The sequence below is a fragment of the Limanda limanda genome, chromosome 20, assembly GCF_963576545.1.
Source record: "Limanda limanda chromosome 20, fLimLim1.1, whole genome shotgun sequence".
Lineage (NCBI taxonomy): Eukaryota > Metazoa > Chordata > Actinopteri > Pleuronectiformes > Pleuronectidae > Limanda > Limanda limanda.
The window spans coordinates 10,375,021-10,401,871 of record NC_083655.1 but is presented as its reverse complement, the minus strand read 5'-3'; the positions used below and the strand labels follow the sequence as shown (position 1 = coordinate 10,401,871).

The window sequence follows — 26,851 nt, the reverse complement described above, 5'->3', positions numbered from 1 at the left end:
TTTAGTCCTTACCCACAAAGTAACTTTCAGCTGAGACATGAAATCAGAGGAGAACAAGTATTGCGTCACTGAGTTGTAAAAGGTTTGTCAAGAAGAGAGATCAAAAAAATATGACAAACACATAAGAAAACAAAATAATTTATGTTATCATTTTTTGTACATCCCTAATAATTTATATAACACAAAAAATGAGAAAACTAATTTTAGCCATTTTTTAATTTTCTCTTCCAATGTTCTATCAATGAAATGTGTGTGTCACATTGACATGTGATATATTTAAGTACAATATAAGGTGACTATTCTAGTCGCCACCAACAAATGTTGTTGACATGTATTTCATGCAAGCAGGACTTAATAAAACTCTCTCTATATTAATTAGAACAATGAACTATTAAATACTAATAACTTAAATAAATCGCTAGCTTTTTGTACTGGTATTAAAAACGCTAACTAGAGGGGGTAATGGTGGGTGAGGATAAGTGTTGAATGTGAATATCTAATAAATATAAGCACAATATGGAGATGATATTCTAGTTCCTTTCTGTCAGGTTCAGATTTACAGTAAGTGCATACCTATCCTCTTTACAACTTTGAATGAAAGTACTTTTTCAGGGTTGTAAAAAGTTCCTCATTCTTCTCATGCTCTCAACTTCCTTCCCCAGACCATCCACCTCATCTGTCCTGAGCGACTTCCCCCTGGGATGCAGGTAGAGGTAGAACAGGATGAGGCTCACCAGGCCCAGCAATGACCCTCCAACGATCAAACAACCAACTACCAGCAGTAATGTCTGCTGTTCTGGCTTCAACAGAGCCAGCAGGACCGGAGCCGTAACGTTTATGAGAAAGTGGCAAATATAGTAGATGGTCATGTGCACTTTTGTGTCCTGTCCTTTGACGTTGAAAAAGGTGAAGGTGAGGATGACTCCCACGACGGCCTGGTAGAGGAGCTCCAGGCCTTTGGATGAGCAGAAGTTGGTGTGAAGCAGGTGTGTGAAGGTTGTCATGAGCAGCCAGAGGAGGACGAGGGCCACGGTGCTGTAAGAGCTCAGTATGAGGAGGAGGCTGTAGCTGAGGATGTGGCTGGTGATCGTACAAAGTTTGTACACGAGGTAGATTATTGTGGGGAGGCCTGAGGGCATCTCCCTGATAAGGGGGAGGGATCTGCGCAGGCAGCGGCGATAGTCCACCAGGGCCCAGGCGATATTGAAGAAGGAAAAGACCATAGATAAATCTGAAAGTAAGGGACATGTGGTGTGAATAACGACGATGTAAATTCATGAATATGCAAAGATTTGATTGTAACTCACTTACACTGCATAACAGAGCCTCCTTTGTGATCCAGCACTATGTAGAGTTGTAGAAGGAGCTGGGGGGCACTCTCCAGGAAAGCATCAAACAGTTTGAGCATGCTCAGATCAGCAGCCAGGCAAAACAGAGAGTAGTGCTCCTCCCTCCTCTCCTCCACCGTGCTGCACTTTGGCGTCATTCTAGCTACTTTAAAGCCCCTTTTCAACAGGTGGTAATACCTAGCAACATTGACACAGTGAAAACACAGTCAAACAGGTTTTTGCATAACTACACATTATATTTGTCACTCATTCCTCATTTGCCTGTGCAACAGGGATGTATTTGCAAGGCTTTCTCCTGATGTGACGTAAAGCAGCTTAAATGTGGTTATTCCAGTCTGTATTTGCTCATACTGCAATGCCAAACCATTCGGCAGGAGTGGCATGCCGAGCATTTTGAGTCACCAAAAGCAGATATTTCTTGTTACAGCCTAAAGGATCAGCTTGTGGTACTATGTAGATATAACAGGAGGGATCAGGGCCTTCTGAGGATGCAGCGCTCTTATCACAATCAGTGTCATCATTCCATACCTGGAGACAACTCCCATGCCAAATACGTGCAGGACAACAAGTCCACCAGTTGACATGCCGGCCACGGTTCCTCTGCCGTCTGGGTTTGTCAGCCCATCCTTCATGTCGTCCCTGTACCAGGCAAAGCTGAAGATCTGGCTCACCAGCAATCCAGCCAGAACAAACAGGAGAGTCAGTCCAGCCCCGACATATTGTTCCTCACCAAAATATCTCAGAGCCAGTGCCACGTCTGTCCCAATGTCCACCACATAGAGGACAAGTCCAGCAATGGTTAGTAGCCATCGCAGTCGCGTGTACTGACTGTCAGAGTAGAGCATTTCGCTGTCACTATGCAAGATCAACCAGAGATTTAACTCTGAGGTCTCGTGTGAACAGCTGCTGTGGACTGTTTCTTGCTGGACTCTGGGAGTTCAGGTGCCATTTCAGTCGATCTGTGGAAGCAACACACAGGATAAAAATATGTCAGTACCAGTCACAAACCTCTCACGCAGATTAACAACAAGGTGAAGCAAAAGTTTGAGGAAAGACAGTTGTCGTTTTAAAATGAAGCGAGACTGCAGTCAGCTGCTGCTGTGTCATATTCTACTGGCCTTTGACCTAATGTAATAAACACTTTATTATACGGATCCTGATACTTGACACACTTACTGTTCGTGTGCAATAGAAAAATAATCAATGTTATCAGCAGACACCAATAAAAAATGCTCCAAATCTTGTCCTGCCAATTCTGAACCCTTACATAAGTTATTTTGTATTTGCCCTGTAAGTTCTGAGCATAAGTGTCCTGAGCATATCTGGCTTCAATATAAGTGTTACGTTAAAGAGAGTAACTAAAGACACATTTTAACGCAAATTCAAGATATCACACTTTCAAAATGACATTCATATTCTCCCCAATTTAATTAAATAAGCATGTTTCATGTCCAATTATTGTATTTTTATTACGTTTCTTTATAAATTAATCAGAACTAGAACCTAGACAACTACTAATTTTGAATTACACACAAAATGCTGTCCTACAAAGATATTCACACCTATACACACACGCACTTACCTGTATCTTTTCCCCGTGGTAGACAGCTGTGTAGAGTCACACAGGGAAACTCGTCTGCATTCAGCTCCTTGCTTTCTATTTGCTTGAAACTTGTGACAGGCTCCACCTCAGGGACTCTGAGCCAAGATAGTCATACCGGAAAGCACAATTACATAATCTACCTTGTAGGTATGTATCTTTTGTTGCTTCATTCCGTGAAACGAAACATGAATAGACGCTTGCTGTGGACACAGAGGGCGGGACGGAGTACGTGACACCTTGCGCAGGTTTTCCTGTAAGTAAAGTTTTTACAGTAAGTGTTGGAACAGATTTATCTCAGATCAGGAAACCTGGACTGCATCTTATTATTGTCAAATGACAAATATTGTGTAAACTTAATGCATTTATATTGTACCACTGGTGATCACATTTAAAGAGAAACTATTCATGTTTAACTATAAGCAATAAAACTTTGGTTAATGAAGTGCTTCACTTGTTTCACTGCCATGGCAGCGAATGTTAGTTAATCTGAGACAGGATACTGATTTTAAGACTCTTCTCTACCAGTCTCGCTTTAACATTTTAAATATGATGTATAAGTCCTGACTGTCCTGAATGTATTATGAATTATGCCTAGTGGGTAGAGTGGTCATTCTCCAAGAAGACTGTGGGGGTTCAAATCCCACTCTTCTCCATCTACATACCCAAGTATAGTCCTTGGCAGGGATTCAACCACATTTTCATTGCACAATATCTTACACTATGTAAATTTGATTGCAAAAATATTTTTAAACAAATTTGGTAAGAATTGCGGCATGTTAAAGCCTTCAAAAAGCCAATTAATTTGCCTGAATAATATTAATAATCCTTATAATTCCAATAGGGCCTCACTGTCTGTCAGTGCTTGTCAGTGCCCGGGCCCTAATAATGTATCCATCTATCTGAAATGTTCTCATGTTTTATTTGTATTCACATGTTTTCATTTGTATCTACTGTATAGTGTATGAAAAGCACTTTTGAGCTTCATTTCTAGTATCACTGGCTCCTCCGGACCTTTAGGGGGCGACCGAAGGCAGCAGCTGCCCCCGCCCTGTGCGTAAAGCAGCGTCGTTGGGTCGAGTCTCCCTCTCCCTGGACCCTCCTACTCCTGAAGAGTGACACGCCATTCAATCGCTCGCCTGGCCCTGCGCTCGACGGATTCGGGAGGGAGCTCTGAGCGATCTGGACCGCGCGGACAACAGTAAACACCGATCCGACAGAAAGCGAGCACCTCGGCGCGGCTGCTGCGTTCAACCCGCGGAGAGAGAAAAGTCATGGCGATCCGAAAGAAGGCGAACAAGAGCCCGCCGGTGCTGAGCCATGAGTTTGTCATCCAGAACCACGCAGACATTGTTTCCTGCGTTGCTATGGTGTTCCTCCTCGGGCTCATGTTTGAGGTAAGTGCCCCAGGACACATGTGGATCAAGGAAGGGGGGGGGGGGGGTTGAACCGTGTACGGTGGCGGGGGGGCTGGGGGGTGCTGGAGCTCGGCTGGACTCCCGGTCACAAACCCATCTGCTGGCTGACATGGCTGTCTGGTCTGTTCCGCACTACTTCCTCCAGGGCATCGAAAGTTTGTCTGTCCCCCCCCCCCGGTGTCCCTGTAGCCTGTAGCGGGGACAGAGGTGTCCGAGCTGGGACCGGAGCATTGTGGGAAGTTGGGTTCTCTCTCCACCTGACTGCAGCCCGCGCTGGATTCGGTATTTCTCGATCAAACCCCCCAAAAGTTGCTTCTGTGCACCGGGGTCACTATTTGGCAGGTCGGCGACCCGGTGTCGATCCCGCTGGGGTCCAGTATTGCGCAGCAAACAGCCTGCACTTGGTTTTGGTTTACGCGTCGATGGGTTACGTGGCAATCACACAACGAGAGAGCGAGCGAGAGGAGAGAGAGAGGGCTGTCATCATCTTCCTCATCCTCATCACAAAGTTGTCCCCGGGGACCGAGAGCGGCCTCAACCCATCTCTGTCCCCGGGTTCGACCCCTTCCACCCGGCCGGACCGGTCCCTGCGCTCCGGTCCACTTTCTCATGGGAGTTGTTCCATGTTTGGTCCCTGGTGTCGTCACTGGAAAGCAGCGCCATTAGTGTCAAGGCACCCGTAGCTGCAACTGCTTCCTGTTTTTGTTTTCCACATTAAAACTCCCGTTGTTTCGTTTTTTCAAAGCAAAAGAGACATTTATTTACACAACCAGCTGTTTCTGCGTTGATTTAAAGACCGTGTATCTGAGCCACGTGGCCCTATTGTCTCTTCTCCATGCATCTCTATTATAATACTCACTACATAATTATATGGATTAGTTAATATACAAAATGCAATTTCTTTAGAAAAAGTTAGTTCCACATTTAATGCACAAAACCTGAAATAAAAAGTGAGTGTCACTTTATTGCAGTTCTATGCCCTTTTATGGATGTTTAAAGTGCATTTCCAGCACAAAACAATAATACTGTATTGCTGAAATAAAGCATACCATTACTCTTACACTGATTAATTGGTTTCAAAGTTGAAAAAAAACAACGTGTTACACCATTTTGGGTCCTCTATATGCAAATTAAAACTGCTCCTTGTTTGAGTGCATTTTAATCAAAGTAACCCTGGAAACCTGTTTGTGCATTTTATCAGTACAAATTAATGTATCACCAATGTCCTTATAGTGAATTCTAGTAGGTATTCTTTTAAAGTTACAAGTTTTTTATGTTTCAGTATTTTAATGCATTTTTCTGTTATGATAATATTCCCACAGGGTCTCTGTTTTGGGTGATTTTTGTTCAATACCAGCCAATTATTATAGATGCTAAAAGAGAGTGGTCTGTGACTTTAAAACCAATTAGAAGTTTAAAATCAATATGTTGCCTTGGTGCATGTAAATAAAATGAACCTTAACTTGAATGTCACACATGTGCATGTTCAACTTTTTTTTAAATTTTTTACATCCACAGGTCACCTCGAAGTTTGCCGTGCTGTTCATAACTGTCCAGTACAATGTCACCATATCAACAACCGGTAAGTTAAAGGTTAAATTGAGACTTAGATGTTGTGGGATTGGGTTCGAGGTTTTGGCTTCAACACGTAATGCAGCGTTTTGTCAGCGTCGTCCTGCTGGAGGCCTCTCATTTGGATTCTAGAGCGGTACTTGCGTGGCCTTACACAAACCCATTTGAGAGCTCCTTTTTTTCTCTCCGGAGCTAAATTTAGTCCGCCTGAGTTATAAAGTTCTCTTGTGGCAAGGTTGTGCCGGGCAAATTTGGGCTAAGGTGTAATATAGGCCTCTTGATTCAAGTCCTTCTCATTTCAAGGTTATAAATTTCCTTTGGAGGCTGGAGCTCTGAGAGCTGCAAGCTGGTGATTCGGTTCTTATCTGAGGGACCTTGCCACTTACCTGGCTCTGTAATTTATTTACAACCTGTATCTAATAGAACAAATAACACACAGCAGCTAAATCTCTCATCTGTGAAAAAATCCAGTGCTGCGTCTTTTTCTGTGCTGACTTTTACAAATTGATTGAAATTGATTTATTTATGCGGTTGTATAAACCTCCAGCCTCCAACCTTCGCTCAAACTATTTGCTCGCGTATCGTCTACGTCTGTGCCACAAATAATCGCATTATTCAGGGTTTCACTAATACGAAATTGAAGGTTTGCGACAGAGGACGTTTCTGTGTATTGGTTAGATGCTTCGCAGTCGAGACTTTTTTTCCAAACACAGACCATCTCAGGGTTTCAGATGATTCAACTTGTGAATCACTTGATTCAGTTGAATTAATGTGGCTAGACAGATGGTGAGTCAGGAATTTGCATGGAATGGATACATTGGATGATATGATGTGAATGGATCACATCTCCAAACCATCTCCACCCTGGTCCAACAGTCTCATTTTCCAAACTACATTTAAAATCACTAAACTCATGAATAAATATCCGCCCCCTGAACATGTATGATAAGTTTTCATCAAGATTCAAAAGCATTCCTGGATCCACCCCTGATTTTGATCTGCACCAAAATGTGATGTCTCCTTCCACCAAGTTTCGTGTTTATCTGTCTACGGTTTTTTGCGTAATCCTTTCAACTGATAACTGCCCAACATGCAGACTAAAACCCAGCGGAAGTATTGTTTATCATGATGACTTTGCATTACTTATGTACTTTGTATGTGTGTGTCTCTTCAGAGGGCCTAGAGGAGACGGCCGTGAACCACTTCCACCATGGCATCAAGGACTTGGCCACCATCTTCTTCTACATGCTCGTGGCCATCATTATGCACGCCATCATCCAGGAGTATGTGCTGGATGTAAGTCCGGACACGCACACACTTTAATGCACTGTTTTTTAATCTCACGGAACAGTTCATGCATTGTTTCATTTCGTTCATCTTTGCAGAAACTCAACAGGAAGAAGCACTTCTCCAAAACCAAGCACAGCAAGTTCAACGAGTCGGGCCAGCTCAGCGCTTTCTACTTCGTCTCCTTCGGCTGGGGCATGAGCATCCTCCTCTCTGTACGTACAGTAGCTACGTGGCCATTGCTTTTATATGCAAATTAAATGAGCCATGAAACTGGATGAATTGAAAATGAAATGCCTGTTTGTTCTCAGGAAAACTTCCTGTCCAGTCCAGTCTCCCTGTGGGAGGGATATCCCCACACACTGATGCCGTAAGTAGGAATATTCTCTGAAACAGGCAATGTTTGAGCTTGTTATGTTGTTGATCATTTTACAAGAACTTCATGTTTGACTGTTTAACTTATTTACTTTTGATTTGATTTATTCAGATTCCAGATGAAATTCTACTTTATCTGTCAGCTGGGTTACTGGTTACACTCTCTGCCTGAACTCTACTTCCAAAAGACAAAGAAGGTAAGTGTGTGTGTGTGTGTGTGTGTGTGCGTGTGTGTATGTATCATTTTTGAATAGCCTGACATTACTGCAGCTTCTATGTGGACCCTGAGGTGACTTCCTGTTGGACTTCCTTGATTATGTTGTATTGTTTCAGTGACTCAAACTCCTTTTGCCTAATTGTACTTGTCGAGCTGCTCTGCTGTAAATATTTAGCCCTGACTTCCTCTGTGTTTACTGCTTAGGAGGATATTCCGCGCCAGCTTGTGTACATCTTCCTGTACCTGGTCCACATTGCAGTCGCCTACATTCTGAAGTAAGAGCTGCTGTTACAGAAAGCCTGACATTACGAGTGTGATTGTGTGAAACATGTGTAATTTCTGCCCTTTAGGGGAAAGTAGCTCTCTAGCCATGTCTCCCTGTCTGTTGTAATAAAGTGTCTTCTCGCGTCTTTCAGTCTGAACCGCCTGTGTCTCGTCCTGCTGGTGTTGCACTACTGTGTGGAGCTGCTCTTCCACATCTCCCGCTTGATCTACTTCAGCAACGAGAACAGGCAGCTGGGGTGAGTCCACAGTTTGTTTGTTTCATAACTGTTACTGTTTACCGATAGTGAGAAGTCACGATTGCATCACCTCTCATCTTCCAGTTTCACAATGTGGGCCGTGCTCTTTGTCCTGGCGCGGCTGCTCACCCTGACCCTGTCCGTCCTCACCGTGGGCTTCGGCCTCGCCAACGCTGAGAATCAGGGCTTCGACTTCGCAGCGGGAAACTTCAATGTTCTCTTTGTGCGGTGAGTGTGTCTGAGAGGGGAATACAAAACAATTTTTTGAAAAAAGACCAACTTATGTGGATGTTTTTAAACTGAAAAATTGCTCCATTGCCGTTATAGCATTATCCAGATTATCTGGTTTGCGGCTTACTGTAGAATAATGGAACAGCTTATCACAAGACTTCACATAGCCCTGAGGTTCAACATACAGAAAGAACTTCCTTACAGAAGAGGAAGACAGTTGTTCGCCAACACAAGTTTCGGTTAATTAGAATGAAATGCAAAATATCACCTCTTGTGAAAGAGATGTGAGAAAGAGATGTGGGGAAATTGTTCCTACACACAATTTATGGGTTAGAAATCAACCAAACACTTAATAACAAACACTCAACTATATCACTCCATAATGAACTAATTTAGTGAGAGTAGGACCTACACGTGCTTTAAATGACCTTATGACTTACTGACTGTTTCCTCTCTCTACTAGGATAACTGTGCTGGCTGCCATCTGCCTCACTCAGGCCTTCATGATGTGGAAATTTATCAACTTCCAGCTGCGCCGGTGGAGAGAGCACGCTCAGGTTCAGACCTTGAAAAAGAAACAAGTTCCAGCCAAGAGCAAATCAAAGAAAGACAAAGGTAAGGCAGTTTACGTCTTTATGAAATATTCCTCGTCTTTCCTGAGTAATAAGAAACACACACACACACACACACACACACACACTGCTTCAATGAAATGGACAGAAAAAACACATCAGATTTTAAAAACTGAAGATACCACCAAATATTCAAATACTTCAAATATGACATAACTAGAATGGCACTCAGTGGAGCACGTACCATCAAGCTGCGGCTAATGCCACACACTCATAAATATCAGACATTTTCATCTAGATCCATGAATTATTCCCTGGGAAATTGGCGAAATGTCAAAAAACACATTCTTGCAATGTTTGAAGACTGTGAAAAAAAATCCTGGATCCTCCACTGCTCCAAAAGTTAATGGGTTCTCCCCTGACCCATAATGCATCTCTCTACCCAGGTTTTGTGCAAATCTGTTTAGAGGTTTTTGTGTAATTCTGCTAACAAACAAACAGACAGGGGAAAACACAAGAAAAATACAATCACTACTTTCTCCTCTTCTCGTGAAACACTAAGTTGAATGCATAATGTTCACTGTTACCCACTCTTTACATTGGACCTACCTTTATGTCTTCTTTGTTTCAGCCAATGGAGTAAATGGAGTGAACTCCCATGCAGCTGATTCACCAAGAGCAAGAAAGGAGAAGTCTTCATAAACACATTCCTCTCAGCTAATCCCATCTCTCCCCGTGCCTCCTTGTCTGTGGCCAACCGGCGGATCCTCCACTCCTCCGCCATCATTCGCGTTTTTCTGCTCCCACGCGGGGTCTGCCCTCCCAGCTGGACTTCCAAGGGCCTGAATGCATCTCGCTTTGCTCGCCGCCAGTCGTCCAGCACGCCTTGATTTTGAGAATCATTGCTCTGCTGTGCCATTTCCAATGAGAAGAAAACTAATTTCAAAAAAATAAACTGTGGAGAAAAAAAAAAGACCGTTATTTAAGAAGTGCCTATTGATACAGATTGTGTTGTACAGGGTGTGTAAATTTTAAAAAGTTCAGGAATGATGACTTCAGTGTTTCGTGTTCCTCCCGGGTCAGACCATGCTTTCCCTAAATACAATGTATTGCAGCTTGTGCTTTATTTCTGTTTGTCCGCACATTTGTATTTTCTAGCTCAGCTCCTCTTCTTTTTCACCAAATCATGTTTTTGCAGTTTAGTAAATTCCTTCTTATTTTTCTTTTTGTTCTTTTCATGACAGGAGGTTGTTAACAGTCGTGTTACAATCTTTAGGATACAAAAGCCTTCACACCTCAGACTGTCCAAACCCACTCAGCGAGGCATTTTTACAGTGTTTTCACTTTGTCAGTCACCAACACACTTTATATGGAAACCGAGGTAGAATATCCTCATGAATAGGAAAAGCGGAGACATCGCCCTGTAATACTCTGAGTTGACGTGTTCAATAATTGGAGTTAGGAACAGTTTTTTGTAATCGTGAAATGAAGCTGAATCTATCACAGTCCCTCCTTGATGCTGTTTGTGAATAAACACACCTCATGTCTTAGCTTTTTGAGTGAAATAAGATCATTTTACTTGAGATGGAAAAGACGAAATCAGGCAAAACATCCCTTTTGTCAGTGTGATTGAACTTTGTATGTCCCTCGTCATTTGTCGTGAAAATGGGTTTCTTGTTTTTCTTTGACCTAATTGAATAAGAATGATTTGTTTAAAATAAAAGATGTGGACTGGGATGTTTGGCTCTAACCCTGCTCTTCTTTGGACTGTGCCAAATGAGCCTGGTTGACTGTTGACAAATGCCTTTTTACTTTACATGCCATAAAATGGATTTATGGAGCGCAGCTGTATTGTAAGAATCAATCACCTAGGTATCCGGCTTATTTTAAAGAATTAACCCATTTACTGCTCTTAGTAAATGTCCTGGGGGTTTGTCTGTCCTTCAAAGGAATAAATGGTTTTATTGAAGAAAAAAGAGCTATCCAAGTTCTTATTTGGCTTTTTTAGTTATTGAATGTATTTCACATGTCATACAGGCTTGCGTAGGTCAGTCACCTGTGAAGACCAGCATCATATACCCCTGAAATGCGCTCCCTGGGCTGCAGGGATGAGCCAGCCCCACACCACTACGCTGCCATGGGTGAAACCAGGACACCAGTGGACACAGGAGCTGGGTCCGAACTCATGGGTAAGTTTGGCAGGCTGTCGTGTTGGCAGGACTTCAACTACCTATTCATTGCACAATATCTAATAATGTGTAAATTTAAAAAAACAAACAAAACTGCACGCGCACATCCTGCGCAGAAGCCCATTGCGCAGGTTTTTTAATATTATTTTTATTCATTTTATTTAATTTAATTTTTCCTTTTTCTTTTTTTATATTTAATTAATTTAAATTTACATAGTATAATAAATTAATTGCTAAGTTGACCAAAAGAAAATAACCCGTCAACTATTTAGATATTCTAGAAACATTTCATTCTACTTTTAATTTCCTGTTGTGTTTCTAATTATTAATATTGCTGGTGACATTTCCTTGATAAATGTGTGGAGGTTTTATTACCTCTGCTAAGGAGGTTATGTTTTCACCTCTGATTTGTCAGTCAACATGTAATAAACTACTGGACCAATAACCACAAATCTTGGTAGAAGGAAGCTGCATGGATCAGAGATTAACCTGTACGGCTGTGTTGAGCTCTACTGAGTGCCAGTCTAGTGAATGAATCTGGAATCCTCTCTCAAAAAACATTTCCCCCCCTCCCACAGGGTTTGTAGTGTGAAGCTAATGAGGTGTTTTATAAAGATGTGATCGAAAACATCAGACCAAGTGAATCCACTTTATTTCAGCATGAACAGAAAAAAAAGAAGGGAGTTTAATTTCACCGTTAGCAGCAGGACATACTAATGGATCTTCCCTCTCATACCATGAAGGTTACTCTATCTCTTCAGTTACTAATAAAGCTCTGTTCAGTTAGACACACAAAGGGATATAAGAACTGGGGTTAATGAAAATGCAAGAGAATTCAAAACCAATACAAATTAGTCCTCCCCACGTAACACTAAGTTTTACTCAACCTGCGTCCCTGAAATTTAAGTAGGTGTCCCTTCTGTTTTCCAAAAACACCTTTAGCATTTAAAAAAAAAACACTGGCATGAAAATGAATTAAACATGGACACTACAGGGGTATATCAGGCAGTCCATGACCAACATACTATATTGCCATCTTTCTGCAGCAGGAACCTGAGAAACGAGAATGCAAAACACATCAGTATCATTACTTAGGTTTCCATGGCTGTGACCAAACAGCTGCACTCCAGCTGTTGTCCTGAATGAGCTTTGCTAATGAAAGAATACTGCATAGTCACATGCAGTATGCGTTGAGAGCACAGCATCCTGGTTCAACACATCTCCTGTGGTACTCTGTGTGCAATAAGCATACTGTGTCAGGGTGAAAATTAAAATGAATTACACACGCAGTGTAATTAATTATGTATTATTATAATTTGATACTAACAGGAGAAAACTTAAGTCAAAGTCATATGGATGATGGGTACCCAGTTGTAGCGATGACGGATACTTGTGTATTCAAAACAAATGAGATGTTCAAAGACCTACCTCGAACATAAGTAACCCTCAAGTAGATAAACTACAGGTCTAATAGAAGAATTTAGATAAACCATTAACATTAGAAGAAGAAAATTTCCTTCTCAAACTTCTCTGTTTACACCTTAATCATAATATAGCTTAAAAACCCAAAGCAAAGAATTAAATCATTTCAACATGCATCAGTAGACATTGAATTATCTGAAATAGTTTTAATAAAACATGCACTTGTCAAAGTGTAGGTGTGCTATGTCTTGAAAAACAGCTTCGGATTCCTATCACTTGTGCACATGTACCAACTTTCTGGAGGCCAAGTATGAATTACGAAATGTGAGAATGGATTTAAAAAAAAGAACTGTACTTGTGTAACAGTGTATTGTATATATGTGCATCATTGTCAGCTGTATAGCCAGTTACAGTTTTTAAGTGCAATATTGAATTAGCTTGGACCCCTAAAGAATGTTTATATTAAACTATGAAATGGTCTCAATCTCCTCATTCGCCTTCCTTCAATGTTTCTCCTCCCTCTCCCTCTCCCTCTCCCTCTCTCAGCAGCAAAATGACAGAATGGAGGCTGGATCTCATCAGATACCATGCAGCGAATCCAGCCAGAGCAGCAATCCAAGTCGCAAACAGAACCTGTCCCGTTGGGGGTCGGAGGTCGGTCATGGCGAGTTGACTGGCATATGCCGTTCCACTCTACGCTGCTGGATGCACAAAAAGAGAAAAACAAACCTTGACAACAACAACCTCACAACAGTTCCTCATAGCAGCATGATGCATACAAAGAGAAGTATAAATATCTACTCATTTTGGCAGCATAGTAGGGACATTTGCTGATGCCACCATCCGTGGCTCCGTGGACAGGCAAGCCAGCATCTAAAACATCCTCCTGGATGGGCTCCCTGTGTGAACAGACACGCTGCGGTGACAGACTGCGGTTAGAGTCAAAGATGAATCAAAAAAAGATTAAATTATCAGGTGCTCAATTCAGAAAGCACAGCAAAGTAGAGGAGGAGAGGAACGAACAATATAGAGGTAAGAATCACCCCGATTGTGGACATCATTAATGTTTATTTTTGTCGACATGACATGATATGCTATCAGTACAGCTGATTTCAGAGTCTTTATATTATTTGTTTTATATATATATTTTTTTTTTATAACTTACAATTTTGTCTGCCTGTGCGTGCATCTGTATACAGTCCAAAAGTTATTGTGGATGCATGACAGTTTGCGGAAGGATAAAGGATCCAATTGTTTAAAATGGGACTTTGAGGGACTTTTTACTGTGCTTTATACTGTGTCTAACATGGTCAAAAATACACAAACTGTATATCTTATTGTGAATGTTTAAATATCTCTGCGTCAGAATGCAGAATACAAAAAACCTCTCTGTTTTGAGAGGGACAGTCCATATTTGACTGTGGTACATTTTACTGTGATAAAATCTGAACTGACAGATCAGAAAGGATCACTTTTAAAAAAGCACTGGGTCGATGTTTCACCTTTCCGCCACACGATGGTAGAGTTGCACAGGATTTGCTGCGGAGAACACGCCTGTCTGCTGGTTGACGTTTCGACCAGAATAAAGTGGAACACAGTTGTTTGTTGTATTTACAAAGTTTGTCAATCATTTATATTGTAAAATAGAAACACAATGACATGAAATTAGGTTGAATAAAAAAAATGATATATCACTAGTTGTTAGTAAATATTGTAGCAAGTTATCTGGATTGTAATTTAAGTGGTGTGATAAAAGGAAGTGCATTCACTCCACCAGCCTTTTTTATTTGTAGCCATTGTTTTATTTTGAAGATTCAATATTGATGAAGATTTGTTGTCATTCCGACACATCAGGAGCTAATTCTACTAAGAAGTAGCAATGAAACACATCAGAATCTAAAAACTAGCAAAAGCAGCAAATACATAAAAATAAATTAAATAAAACGATAGAATCTCAAACTAAACAGGGATGAAAACACTTCAAATTCCAAAAAGATGCAAATGATAAATATAAATGTTCAAGTTTTATTGCACATGTTATTTATTGCCTTAGATTCACACATGTGTGGGATCCCACTGGTGCAGCAGACGTGTTGATCCAACACTTGACATGTTTTTAAATATATTCAGAAAGGACGGAGGGAGGGGGTGCCACAGTTTGACCACATTTTAAAAACCACAACACGCGTTTTAAACACCATCGCAGCCACTCGTGGACCCAGCGGTGTTTCTGGAGCTGCTGTCCGGAGGCTGTCAGCAGGAGACACGGATGAAACCCCCGGTGCTGCGGAGTCGGGTCCGCGGGCTCCTGACAGGTAAATCGCCACGGGGAGGGGGGCGGGTGTTGCTCACGGAAGCCCCGGCGGTGAAGGAGCTGATAGCGCCGCTGCCGGAGCCCCGTGATGTGGTGTGGTGTGGGGGAGGAGAGCAGCAGCAGCAGCCAGATAAACACACACTCAGTGTTGGGTTCGCAGGGACAGAAACATGGCGGCGCAGCTAGCCAGCAGAAATGTTGCTCCGCCGCCGCGAAGGTCAGCGCCGCGTCGGGTTGAGGGGATTTAAACCGCAAAGACACGGGCCGACAGCACTGGAAGGTGAGTGGACCCCCGCCGGGGTGAGACCCTGAGGGGGGTGGACACGGGGGCCGGGGCTGTGTTGGTGGTGAAACCCGCCTGCGAGCTCCTGAATCCCGGCTGTGAGTCTCGTCTGGCACGGGGCTGCTCTCGCTCGCCTCGGCGCTAGCTCGTTAGCCGCAGCTAGCTTCCCTCGGCTAACCCTGTGTCAGCGGGGCTTTCTGCAGCCAACCCCGCTCGGACAGCGGTGTTTACGGGCACTTTTTGGGGTGATTTACCCGCAGGTACGGAGGGCAGCAGTGCGGCCGCGGTACTTCCCCGTGTCAGGGTGTGTTATTGTGTGCTGAGAGAGCGGGGGGACGGTGCGCACAACACCGGGCGAAGTTCGCCAGTGTAGCGGCGACAGAGGAGGAGGGGGGGCGTCTTTAGCATGCTAGCCGTGTAGCTGCAGGCTAATGTGGCCGTACGTGTGAGCGTGGTTGTCAGGGCTGTGAGAGCGAGTCCGGACCCGGGGACACGTCTCCCTCCGCCGGGTGTGTGTGCAAGCTGGTTGTCCCCCCCCCCTGCGTGTTGTGCTCCATGGCCGCCCCCCCTCCTCAGGCTGCGAAGCCCGGGGTAAGTTGACCGAGTGTCTGCGTAGTGGCTCAGGATGCACGGAGCACGCTCGCTTCTCCTCTCCTGCCCGAACTACTGGGGCTCCGGTTGTTTACTGCTCGGGCTCCATGTTTCCCCCCCGCTGCCGTGTCAGTCAGACGGGGGAGCTTGCAGCACTCGAACCAGCAGTTTTCAAAACATTTGGGGAAAGTGCTCAGAAAGTTGTCCGGGGTTGTGCACTCGGGGGTCGTGGGGGAGGAGGAGGAGGTCTGCAGGGTGCTTGCAGCTTGTTGTTGCATTTGCTCCTCCTGAGGACCCTGCATGGGTCCTAAATTCACATTTGAATAAATCATGTGTCGATGCACGCATGCATGCATCGCTGTGGACATGTGCGGGACCCAGTGCATCGGCTGGCAGGGGAAATACGCAAGGTGCTGATGCAGTATGGAGGAATGCAGCTCAGTGGGGGTTGCCTGGTGGGTTTGGGACCTGCTCCCCGGAGCCCCTCTTGCTTGACTGCTCCGGGACTATACAGGCAGACAGCTTGCGCCATTTCAGCGGTCCTCCTCCTCCTCCTTCCCTCCTCCTCCTCCTCCTTCTCCTCGGCGACGCTGGAGGAACGCAGCCCGTGGAACCAGTTGAGCGGTGTGTGTTGCGTCACCCTGCCCACCTGATGGTGAACGGTTCTCTGGTGTCACATCGCCGCTGATGTGGGATTTAACCAGACATGCTGTGAGGATGCAATGGGCTGGATTTCAGGCAGATCTCCCCGGTAGGAAGACGTATAAAAGAGGATCACACGTTTTTTTTTCTTTCTGTCTTAAACTGTTAAATGGGGCTGGAGCGTTTAAAAATAGCGTTGCGGTCTTTTACAATCCATGTGTAAATGTGCCAGCCTGGGAAGCTTGTTATCTCAAGGGCATGGTGCCTGAAGTTATTGACTTTTGAATATGCAGTGTAACAAAACTCACTCACAATGATTTTTCTTTTGAGAACAGCAGGAGATTAAAATGTCTGTCATTAGAATAAAGGGCAAGCGGAGAAATATATGATCCTCCTAAAATGACCGGATTTATAATTTCGAGTGTTTCAATGAAAACTTGACAGTATAGTTTGGTCTACATGAACATGTGTTCATAGAGTAAAGTGTTATTTTGCAGCCTCATATTTTGATCGTTTCGTTTTCAAGGTAGAAACTTACCACACTGCTTCAGAGAATCATGTAGCTGGAGAGATTGTGTTGGAAAGTTAAGTTTTTATCGTCAGCCTCATATTTTGATCGTTTCGTTTTCAAGGTAGAAACTTACCACACTGCTTTAGGGAATCATGTAGCTGGAGAGATTGTGTTGGAAAGTTAAGTTTTATCGTTTTGACATAACAGTGCAAAGAAAGGCTGTCGGGATCCCAGGAATTCATGGGAGCGTGTGTGCATGTTTATGGATGTTTATACAAGGATAACTGATTGGAGGCTGTTTTTTTTTTTAGCGCAATGGCTTGGCACAGTTTATACGACGTGTATTACCTGTATTTCTCCGCACCAAAAACTACATCTACTGCAGCAACAAGTGTGTGACCGAGCAATGTCCAGCTTGTCACTTCATCTGGAAACCATTCATCTGCATTCACCTCCCGCTCTCTTGCAAACTGGCTTTTCTCGCTCATTGCTCTGTAGTTTCCTTCACACAACTTCAATGTCACTATGTTCGGCCTGTGTTCCCATTTCCATGAAACAAACTAGTACGTTCAGTGATTCAGACCTGTCATCCGGTGATCTCTGGCCTTTGCCCTGTGATTAGGCTGTTTAGTTGCGTCACCTGAGTGATACTGTAATCATTTGAACCTTGTTCTGCTGCACACGCTGCCACTGATTTAGTTTTGTGTACTTAAGACCACTAGAATGTGAAATTCAATATAATTTTTATCCTTTGGATCTTGTGCAAATAGTTAACACATACATTTTCGGTAAAGTTGTTGATTCCAGTCTCTCTGCTGTGAATATTTGGTGGTTTCATTTGTCCTCTATGATTATAAAACTTTGAATTAAATAAAATTGTGAGGTCAGGGACTGATGGTCGCGCTCAAATCATCAAAGAAATCCTTTACAGGGAGCTTCTGTGCAGATTTCTTTTTCAGTGATATTTTGTTAAACCAGCACCCATCACATTTTTTCCTTCTGGTTGTGCATGTTGTTTTTTTGTCTGTTGGTCCAACAAAACAACAAAACAAGAGCTCGAGCCAAAATCTGGGGCCGTCCCGAAATAATGATTGCAGAGGTCGTCTGTGCTCTCAATTCTCTGAAATAATTTTAGTCTCCCTTTCAGGGTCAGCTAGATTCATAATTTTTTGCGCAAATTCATGTGAATGTATTGCATGGCACATATTGTGAATGTGAGATCCAAATCCAGTGCGGTCCCCAGGTAATTCCAGTCTTTTAAGAGCAATAATGTTTTTTTAAGTAGCCAAACTTGGTTCAGGTTAGTAAACAAAGGTCCATTCAAATCAATCAACTTGAAGATAATGCATGTATTCACACTCCCCTCTGTGCTTTAGACTCATTACTGGAGTTTAACAAAATGCTGATTTAGATGTCAAACGTTTACATTAAGAACCCTCAGATTCTCTATCCCCTCGAAGCAGTAAGAAATGCTTCTGGTGAAATTATGACATGAATCCCATCTTGTTTTACAAGTAACTACACTGCTCCTCTTGTTTCCACTCAATCTTCTTTGCTAACAACATTCGGTTGAGTCATTTGAACCAGGCTGGAAAATGACAGCTCAGTCTCTACTGCTGAGCATGTCCACCTCCTGAACGCCACCACGGTCCTCAGTTGTACACAGGCTCTTTTTAAACGTGCACTCCTGGTTTAAAAAGCAGTGTCAAATTACCACGTCCAGCGCTGAGAGGCTGGCAGGAATCTGGGCGCTCATAAGGATGTTGCACAGTATTACTGCCCCTACTAAAGTCTGCACATTCCTTTCAGGGAGTTATTGTTTTCTTTCAACTCTGGTCAGATATGTTCAAGACAAATAGTTGAGCTTTGGAATTATTAACATTTCTTCTTTTTTAATTTCATAAATTACATTCAGCGATTGAGCCTAGACTTAAAGATGGAGTAAGATAAGAAAAGACGACTCCTAAGAAAACATGTGGCTCTCACTTGTGATGGGTCGTGACCAGGCGACTTTGCGTTATCCGTCCATCACATGCTGTGTAATGTCCACCGTATATCCTTGACATGGTGCAGCCCTCCCCCTGATATGTTTGCCTTGTCTCGCTGGGCATCTCACCCTGCTGTTTCTGCGTTTGCGTTGTCATGGAAACAGCACTGTGACAGATCCTGGGTAGGCGTGAGGGATGAGCTGTGGGGTAATGGCCAGGTTTTTACAGCAGAGGCAGAGATGAGGGTGGGGGCACGGCAGCGGAGAGAGGTCTGTTTGAGAGGTCTGAGGCCGGGATGTTTGATGGAAAGCTGAGAGGGCTCTGACATGGAAGCGGAGGAGCAGAGAGTATTTACTCCCTCTTCGCTTCGAGGCATGTTGTCATTGTCTTGTTTAGCTGACCTCAAATCAGCCATCCCATCTATCAGTGCCTGGAGAAGATCCGGTCTTGTTCACAGCAGTTTGCAATGGATCTTTAACTGACTCTATAGTCGCTCTCAGACATGCAATGAACTCTGGACGTTTTCTGGAAATTTTGTGGTGGGGATATGTGAAACCTTGAATGTAAGTTAATGTGTACATTTTCCAAAATTTTATCTTGCAGCACCCCCGCTAAAATCTCCTTAAAAATTCACAGCGAGCACTTGATCGCAAAATTGAAAAAACTAAAAAAATACAAATACACCGGGATAAGATGGGGCCATACATGTAGATTGCTTGTCGGAACAGAGTTGAACAATGAAGAGAAGACTTTCAGTGGCCTGTGACATTGCAGTTGTTTTATGAAAATGTTAAGCCCAAGTTTGCTCTTGGAATAACTTTCACCTGTAGTTTATATACTCAGTTTTTTCCCCCCTCAATAAGTCTAATCTATGATGAATAGCCTTGGTGGAGTCCACCTCTCAAAAGTAATATGTAAGAACATTCAGGCGCTTATATAAATTGGCAAACAAATGCACTATTGAAGTGTCCTTGACTTGTCTGTGATCATTTTCCTGGCAGGGTAATTGCCCATAGCAGGCAGTTTGTGTTATGGCTCACCATTTGAGGATTATTTAAACATGTAATATTCTTTTAAACTGAGATTTGTAACATCACACCATTGGCTGCCTCATCCTCTGCCCCCATGGAGATTCCAGCAGGGCTCCAAGGATCTTGAGTCTCACAGGCATCCAATGATTTCGACAGGCCACACTCCTCTACTGATGTAGGTCAGCCACAGCAAAGTGCATATTGATCTCCCAAGCTAAATGATATTGTGGTGTCTACTGCTCAATGCTAAGAAGGTGCCCTTAGACCGTTTGGCTTGGACAGAGGAGACAACAGAGGTCACATGATTGTGTGACAATGCTTCTGCAGCTTTTTCCTCATGTTATGAGGCTGGCGTTGCTTATCTGTACAATATGGTGCATGCAATAACTGTTACTATTTTGAACAGGTAAGCAGCACTGTTTTATTAAGACCAGCTGAGCTCTCTGCTTGTTCCACAGTCTTCTAATGTGTAATGATACAAGACATGAAAATAATAATGAACTACTTAAGTAGCACATATTTTAATAGAGTGGATATCGAGCTTTACGTAAAGGCAAACCTCAAGAAGAACAGAAGTTGATGATAAATATATGAGATGGTATTTTCTAAATTGATTCACGACTGGATGCAGTTGTGGATAAAGGTTATCGAGTGTGAGTGGGTGAATTGCCTTTTCCCTCTGCCACAATGTGTTTGTGGCATCGGGTGCTAGCGAGGGTGCTAGCATGTGGTTGGCACCTTTCCCACTGCCCAGGGTGGAATCCTTGGCACCGAGGGAGGGAGAGAAAACTTGGATTGAGCAAGCCGCCTGCTGGAGCCGGGTGGGTGGTCCAAAAATATGCGGTGTGAATCTGTCCTGGGGAAAATGTAGAATACTGTCTTATACGGTGGAGCAGAGGTAAATGGCATCCGCTCACCACCTCCACCACAGGCACCGGCTGGGCTGTGAGGTAGTATGGAATGACTTGCAGGGCAGCAGCATTTCTCACTTGCTCGTCATAAAGCCAGAGGAATGTAGGAATTCAGTTTCAGGCTTTTCATTTCTGTACACATTGTGAGGGTCAAATTCTGAACGGCGTGATTTCTCTTTCCCTCTCCATCTCTCTCTCTCTCTCCGTCACCCGCTCCCTGCTGACTCAGCAGTGTTCCCTCGGTGACCTATAATATGGTTCTGCTTGCTTTATCTTTAATGCTTTCAGTGGGGGTAGGGGATCTCCTAAACTGACCTGTGTTTTTCTGCTACAGTGGGACATACAGTAGATTAATATTATGACCAGATTAAGCACAAACCCATCAGGTGAAGCACTTGTTTTCCTTTATTAATCGCAGAACATAAAATGTTGCTCAGGTTCATGAGGCTCGTATCACGCCCCGTTAACTCTCACAATGAACCATAAATGTGGAGAGTGCGGTGTGCATGTTAATGAGCTCCTCATTAAGTTACCTGGAGGATATGCAGCTGTAACCAACAGGTTATTCTACATTAACAAGTAATTTAGCAATAATCCATATAATTATAGACACTTGGTGAGTGAAAACAATGACGTCCTGTGTGTGACTGTTGTTACACAAGTTATCAATGTACAATAACATGGGGCAAATTGTACAAATTAATTTTCTCCTAGAAGATTCATTCAGCAAATTATCTGATTTAAATGATAAATGACTATTAACAACTATGAAAATTGAAAGATCTTCTGAAATTGAGTGTGGAATAGATGGTGCTGATTAGATGTTCACTGAGTATTTGTTATGTGATGATCGGGCAGAAAGCGTCACCAGTTACAACACTATCTTACTACATACTTGCACAACATATAAGAGACAGAGCACATTAATAGTCATGGAAGCATAATTCAAACATCACAAGATTATTTTGACTGTGACATTAGCTAGTCAGTCCTCCCCAAAATCTTTAAAATATGAAATCAAATTTAACTTTGTGCAAAAATCCATTTATTCCCCCCAGACTATGTTTAAGATGTTTTTTTGTTTTTTTTTACGGTTTTGTTTTCATGTTGATAGTCATAGGATGAAATAAGGCAGATCATGTTTTTTTTAAGAAAGGAAGGATTCCCTTTCTCCACTGTTCCTGTTTACACTTTAAGACCATGTTTAAAAATCAATATGGTCTGAATCCATCCCCACACCATGTAAGTTAAAAGATAAATAACAGGAAAATTACAAGATATATCTTTAAGTTGTGATATTTAATAAAAATCCCCTTATCCCATTGCCAAAATAAAGTGTTTTCATAAGAACAGATTCTGCTTTTTCATAATTTTGGGGAAATAAATAATAAAAAAAACAAATTAGATTTATTTATGGCATTACAACTTAATAGCGCACAAAAACATTTTGTACTCTCTTGTACTGGTGCAGTAAAAAATGGACCCGGTGTGTAAAAACGTGACATGAGCAAGAACAGGCTAAACTGCTTCAGGACCAGAGGGTTAATAACAGGGTGAAAGGTTTCCAGTGTTTAATATTCTGACTTAAAAAATCGTGTCTATTTGCTGTAGTAGTGGCATTGTTAACTTACTTCTATATTTCTGTTTAGAACTTGTATATATATGCAAGTAATGAATTGCTACATAAATTAATTGCATTGTTCCCTCAACAGACTGGCTAAGTAACCTATATTTCTACCTCATAGACTGTTAGTGTGCTGCTATTCATGTCTGTGCTCCAGAGATTTGTGGTTTTGGCACCTGAAGATGTGGGCTGTCAAAACAAAACCGCTTCCCTTCACATCTGCCACTGCAGTACAAAACAAAGGCACTCATTGGACATGTAATTGCATAAGAGAGTCAACCCATGATGTTCCACTGACGCTTCCGCTACAAGAGCCCACTGACAACAGTCTTAGTTTGAAAACACATGGTGGGGGTGGAGATCTTTCCCCCGACAAGGATTTGAAGGCAGGAGGGGAAGAATTACAATGTTAGAAGACACCATGTGGTTCATCTTCTCATCATCACCCGGCAATATATTTGTCTTAATTTGGCCACGTGACAAACGTTTTGCTCTTGTAGACAGCTGAGTTTAACCTCAGTAGCAGTAGTAGCCATAACCAAATGATGTCACTGAAGCGCCTTGAGTCGTGTCTCATTCCTCCAGCTATTTCCTCTGACAGTTAAGTTTCCTTTTAGACATCTCTCCACTTGAGCTGATCTGTGACAGAAATTTGAGAGATTTTTGGTTTCATTTCTGAGACGCTAAGAACAAATATTCCCTCGCCATTTAATTAATTTCTTTTGAGGCAGCAGAACATCTTGCATTGTTAACCTCAGAAGCTCCTGCAGGTTAAACTCTAAGGCTGATTAACTCTGAAATACACAAAATAGACTAACTCAATAACACTTGCAAGCCGAGCAATATTAAGGCTACAAACAACCCTGATTTCAACTCTCTGTAATAGACCAAACCTACACTGCTACTATTTGCATTCTTAAAGAAGTAAATATCTATATGTACATACAGTTTCCATTCATTTAATTTCCATCCTACAAAACTTGTTATCATAGTAGGGAAACCCTGTTTAGATAATGAACCCCCAGCACTTTCTTATTTTATTACCAATGTGATTGACTCTACCTGTGCCTGAAATAGACCTGAGAAGACCAGAGTCCTGTTTGACATGCCAGCTTTTCATCTGTATCTCCTTCTGATGTAAATGGAGGAGTTAAATTGTTGTTAGTGCAAAATAATCATTCACATCCATGTGGTATTTGTAGATTGATATCATGTTGCTTATTATTAACAAATTGCTCATACTTGTGATCTTCACTGAAGGAGGTGACAAACATTTTTGTTTTATATCTCATTTTAATGGAACTACATCGTACCAGATTTCATGCGATGATAAAATCGGTAAAGAAACACAATTTAGCTCCTATTGGTGACTGTCGTTGACCTGCTTTTCTAAATAGAGGTTAAATGGTTGCAGGGTCTACCTGACCTGACTCTCACTGTGAGTGTTTCACCAGGGGACTGTTGAAATAGAGAGAATCACAGAGGGAGGGAGGGAGGGAGGGAGGAAGGAAGAGAAGACTACTTCACTTTTTTCTCTTTGCTCTGTCTGCTCCAATTACATTTTCTACTGTCAGAGGCGCAGTGCTTTCAATCAGGTAATGCTGGGGTTTAAAGTCATCCCTCTATACGATCAGTGTAGCAGAAATACACTGAGGACCTCCCCCCCCCCCCTCACTAATTTAAATCTAAATTGAATTATTTCTTTCAGATTTGTCTGACTTTATTGTTTTGACTTTTCTGTGAGCCCGAGCGTCGGCCTGTCACATTGTCTCAGTCTTTGGCTGATAGTGACATAGTTGTGTCAGCTGATCTCCTATTCCCCTCCCCTCCTTTCTAACATGGCACCTCCTGCTCCTTACTCTGCTTCCACTGTATAGCCTCAGGACTCCACGGGAACTAATTCCTTACAAACTGTGACATGCAATAAAAGATGGTGGACACACACAGGCACAATGGCGACGCAGTTAACACGCAGGCCAGTCACAAGACGAGCTCCAGATTTCCTCAGAAACACGTTGCAATCAGCTGTGCATACAAATTGTTCTTCCTGCCCACAGCCTCTCTCACACTTGTGTTCTGCATTGCAGGACTGTTTCGCTTTCCACACACATTCGGTTTCTCTTGTCGTTATGACTCACCTTTTTACGACGCTGAGTCTTATCAGTCTCATTATGCCTCTTACACGTTTGTGTTTACTGTCCCTGAGGTCGCAGCTGACGGAGCTAGCTGTCGCTACTGGAGCAACAGATGTAGGGGCACCTGGCACCGGGTTGCATCTGCTTCAGAGAAGCGCATTGAAATCTGCTGGCAGGGTTTCAAAGTGTAATAAGTAATAGGGTTTTATGTGAGGATCTCTGTGTACACTGATCTCACCAAGACAAATGGTCTGCTTAAGCTCACAACAGCATGAGCTTCAGTTCTTTAATGCACTCGTTAAATTGTTTTCAATATGGTCCTCTTGAACCATGAGTGTGGTATAGTGTATTTACTTGGATATTTGATATATTTGATATAACTGTATTTATGCAAAATGTAACACTAATAGTAAAACACTGTTCCAGTTGGTATTTTCTTATGATTTGTTTGGCATGCATCAAATATACCCAACATCGTGTAAATAAAAATTGTAAAATCCACCTTTTTATTATAATACGTTTTTACAACTTGGTGCAAACTTGTCAATGGCAAACAGTTCTTAATTCTTTAACCCTAACCTTCAAAGTGGTTATGATACTTTCATTTTGTCAGTTAAACAAGGCCATGGAGATTTTCAAGAATTACAGGCAAACTTGATAGCATCCCCATTACCTTTGCCCTAAAGCAAAAAGCTACTATTCCTCGGGTCTACAATCAATTAAAAACATAAATGCATTTAATAATGAGCGCATTTTAAATGATGCATAAAATCTTAGATTCCACACAAACACATAAAACAATTTGCAGTCATCAAAGCTGGAGGAGAATGAGACGTAATGAAAAATAAATAGATACTGCCCTGATACTGATCACAATTCCAACAACCATTCCCTTCTGTATGCTTGGAATCCTACCAATATGCTCTTCCAAGATGTTTTCTTATTTGCTACTTCAACATTGATTTTGTTACTTAACGTGTAGCGAGTTGTATTTGTGTTCTTTAATGTCTGGCATTTTAAGACAGAAATAATAGACAAGAGCCTGTCTATAGATCGTGTCTATGCCTTAATCTGGTGCTTTCTGGATATGTTGTCATTTTAAGCCATCCGTTTAACATCTCCTCAGAGAAACTCCATACAACCACAATATGGTGGTGACCCCCATTTCCAGTTCATGGATTTAAACCAGCAGCTTATAAAACAACACTTCTCAACCTTTAATCCGTCACAAGCTCCATTGTTGGTGAAACGTATATTTTTGTTACCTTGTTCCAGATTACACATCAGGAATTATTTTCTTGGTTGATTAATCTAATAGTGTTATTTACCACGCACCACCCAAACCCAGCCCCCACCACAAACATCTATTGATTATTGGTTAGGAGGGCAATCTTGACCAGACCTTGGTGTGACTAGAACCATGAGGCTAAGTGTTTTCATTAGGGCATTAGACATCAGCCTTGATTCTTATTAAATTGGAGGCCATCAGTGGGCTGTTGTGAGGGCACCCAGTAGAGCCTCCATTGGTGTTTAGCCTCTCCGTGACCTGGTCATTTTGGTCAATTTCTAGCACATTTACCCTCTCCCCGTTGTCCTGACTGAACCTGATTAGCCAGCTCATTAGCATTGTTAGCCGAGCCTGAGTGACGAAACCTTTCACTCCAGCTTCTTTCATTCATGCACTGAACTCCACGGATCCTCCGGACCTTCTCTAGGGTAGGTGCATGGGTGAAGGCAAGTATGTGGCTCTGCAGTTTCTGCTGACATTAGCATAAAGTGAGTAGAAATTCAGGAGAAATTGATGTGTGAACACAGCAGAGAATCCCACGCTGGATTCACGGCCAGCATGGGGGGGTTGATGACAATTCTGACACATGAAAATTATAAAAACTAAATGAAAATAAATATCTCCCGGTGAGACACACGTAGAAGACACCAAAGACATTAAGACAGCGTATGTTGAACTTAAATTTGAGCCGATGTTTTGCAGCTCTATGGTTCTGTGTTTTAGGTTGTCACGCCCATCAGCTGATTCTACATTAAACATAGCAAACATGTCCAGTTCCTT

General features: G+C 42.5%; 3 protein-coding genes across 7 annotated transcripts in view; 2 read left to right on the top strand and 1 right to left on the bottom strand.

Moving 5' to 3' along the window:
• Positions 1–366: 366 nt before the first annotated feature.
• xkr9 (XK, Kell blood group complex subunit-related family, member 9) lies at positions 367–4,326 on the bottom strand. 2 transcript variants are annotated; one of them, XM_061093545.1, is made up of 5 exons: positions 3,964–4,326; positions 2,932–3,203; positions 1,878–2,308; positions 1,312–1,526; positions 367–1,231 (listed from the first exon to the last, which is right to left on the bottom strand). In XM_061093545.1, exons 3-5 carry the CDS (start codon positions 2,192–2,194, stop codon positions 609–611), a joined length of 1,155 nt encoding a protein of 384 aa, XP_060949528.1. In that variant the 5' UTR covers positions 2,195–2,308; positions 2,932–3,203; positions 3,964–4,326; the 3' UTR covers positions 367–608. The 2 variants fall into 2 exon arrangements, with proteins under 2 accessions (XP_060949528.1, XP_060949527.1); XM_061093544.1 differs by lacking the exon at positions 3,964–4,326 and having other exon boundaries at positions 2,932–3,710.
• Positions 4,050–10,879, top strand: tram1 (translocation associated membrane protein 1). Its single transcript, XM_061093546.1, has 11 exons — positions 4,050–4,346; positions 5,886–5,949; positions 7,114–7,235; positions 7,325–7,441; positions 7,538–7,596; positions 7,714–7,798; positions 8,023–8,093; positions 8,235–8,339; positions 8,424–8,567; positions 9,034–9,185; positions 9,774–10,879. Exons 1-11 carry the CDS (start codon positions 4,224–4,226, stop codon positions 9,842–9,844), a joined length of 1,113 nt encoding a protein of 370 aa, XP_060949529.1. The 5' UTR covers positions 4,050–4,223; the 3' UTR covers positions 9,845–10,879.
• Positions 10,880–14,953: 4,074 nt separating this feature from the next.
• ncoa2 (nuclear receptor coactivator 2) overlaps positions 14,954–26,851 on the top strand; it is a 54,466-nt gene continuing 42,568 nt past the window's right edge. For 2 of the 4 annotated variants that reach the window (XM_061093438.1, XM_061093434.1), the window contains exon 1: positions 15,205–15,347. The gene's annotated coding sequence lies outside the window, so the exon portion shown is untranslated. Of the gene's footprint in view, positions 15,069–15,204; positions 15,348–16,609; positions 16,693–26,851 lie in introns of those variants that run through there. The other 2 variants (XM_061093437.1, XM_061093435.1) reach the window with 2 other exon arrangements.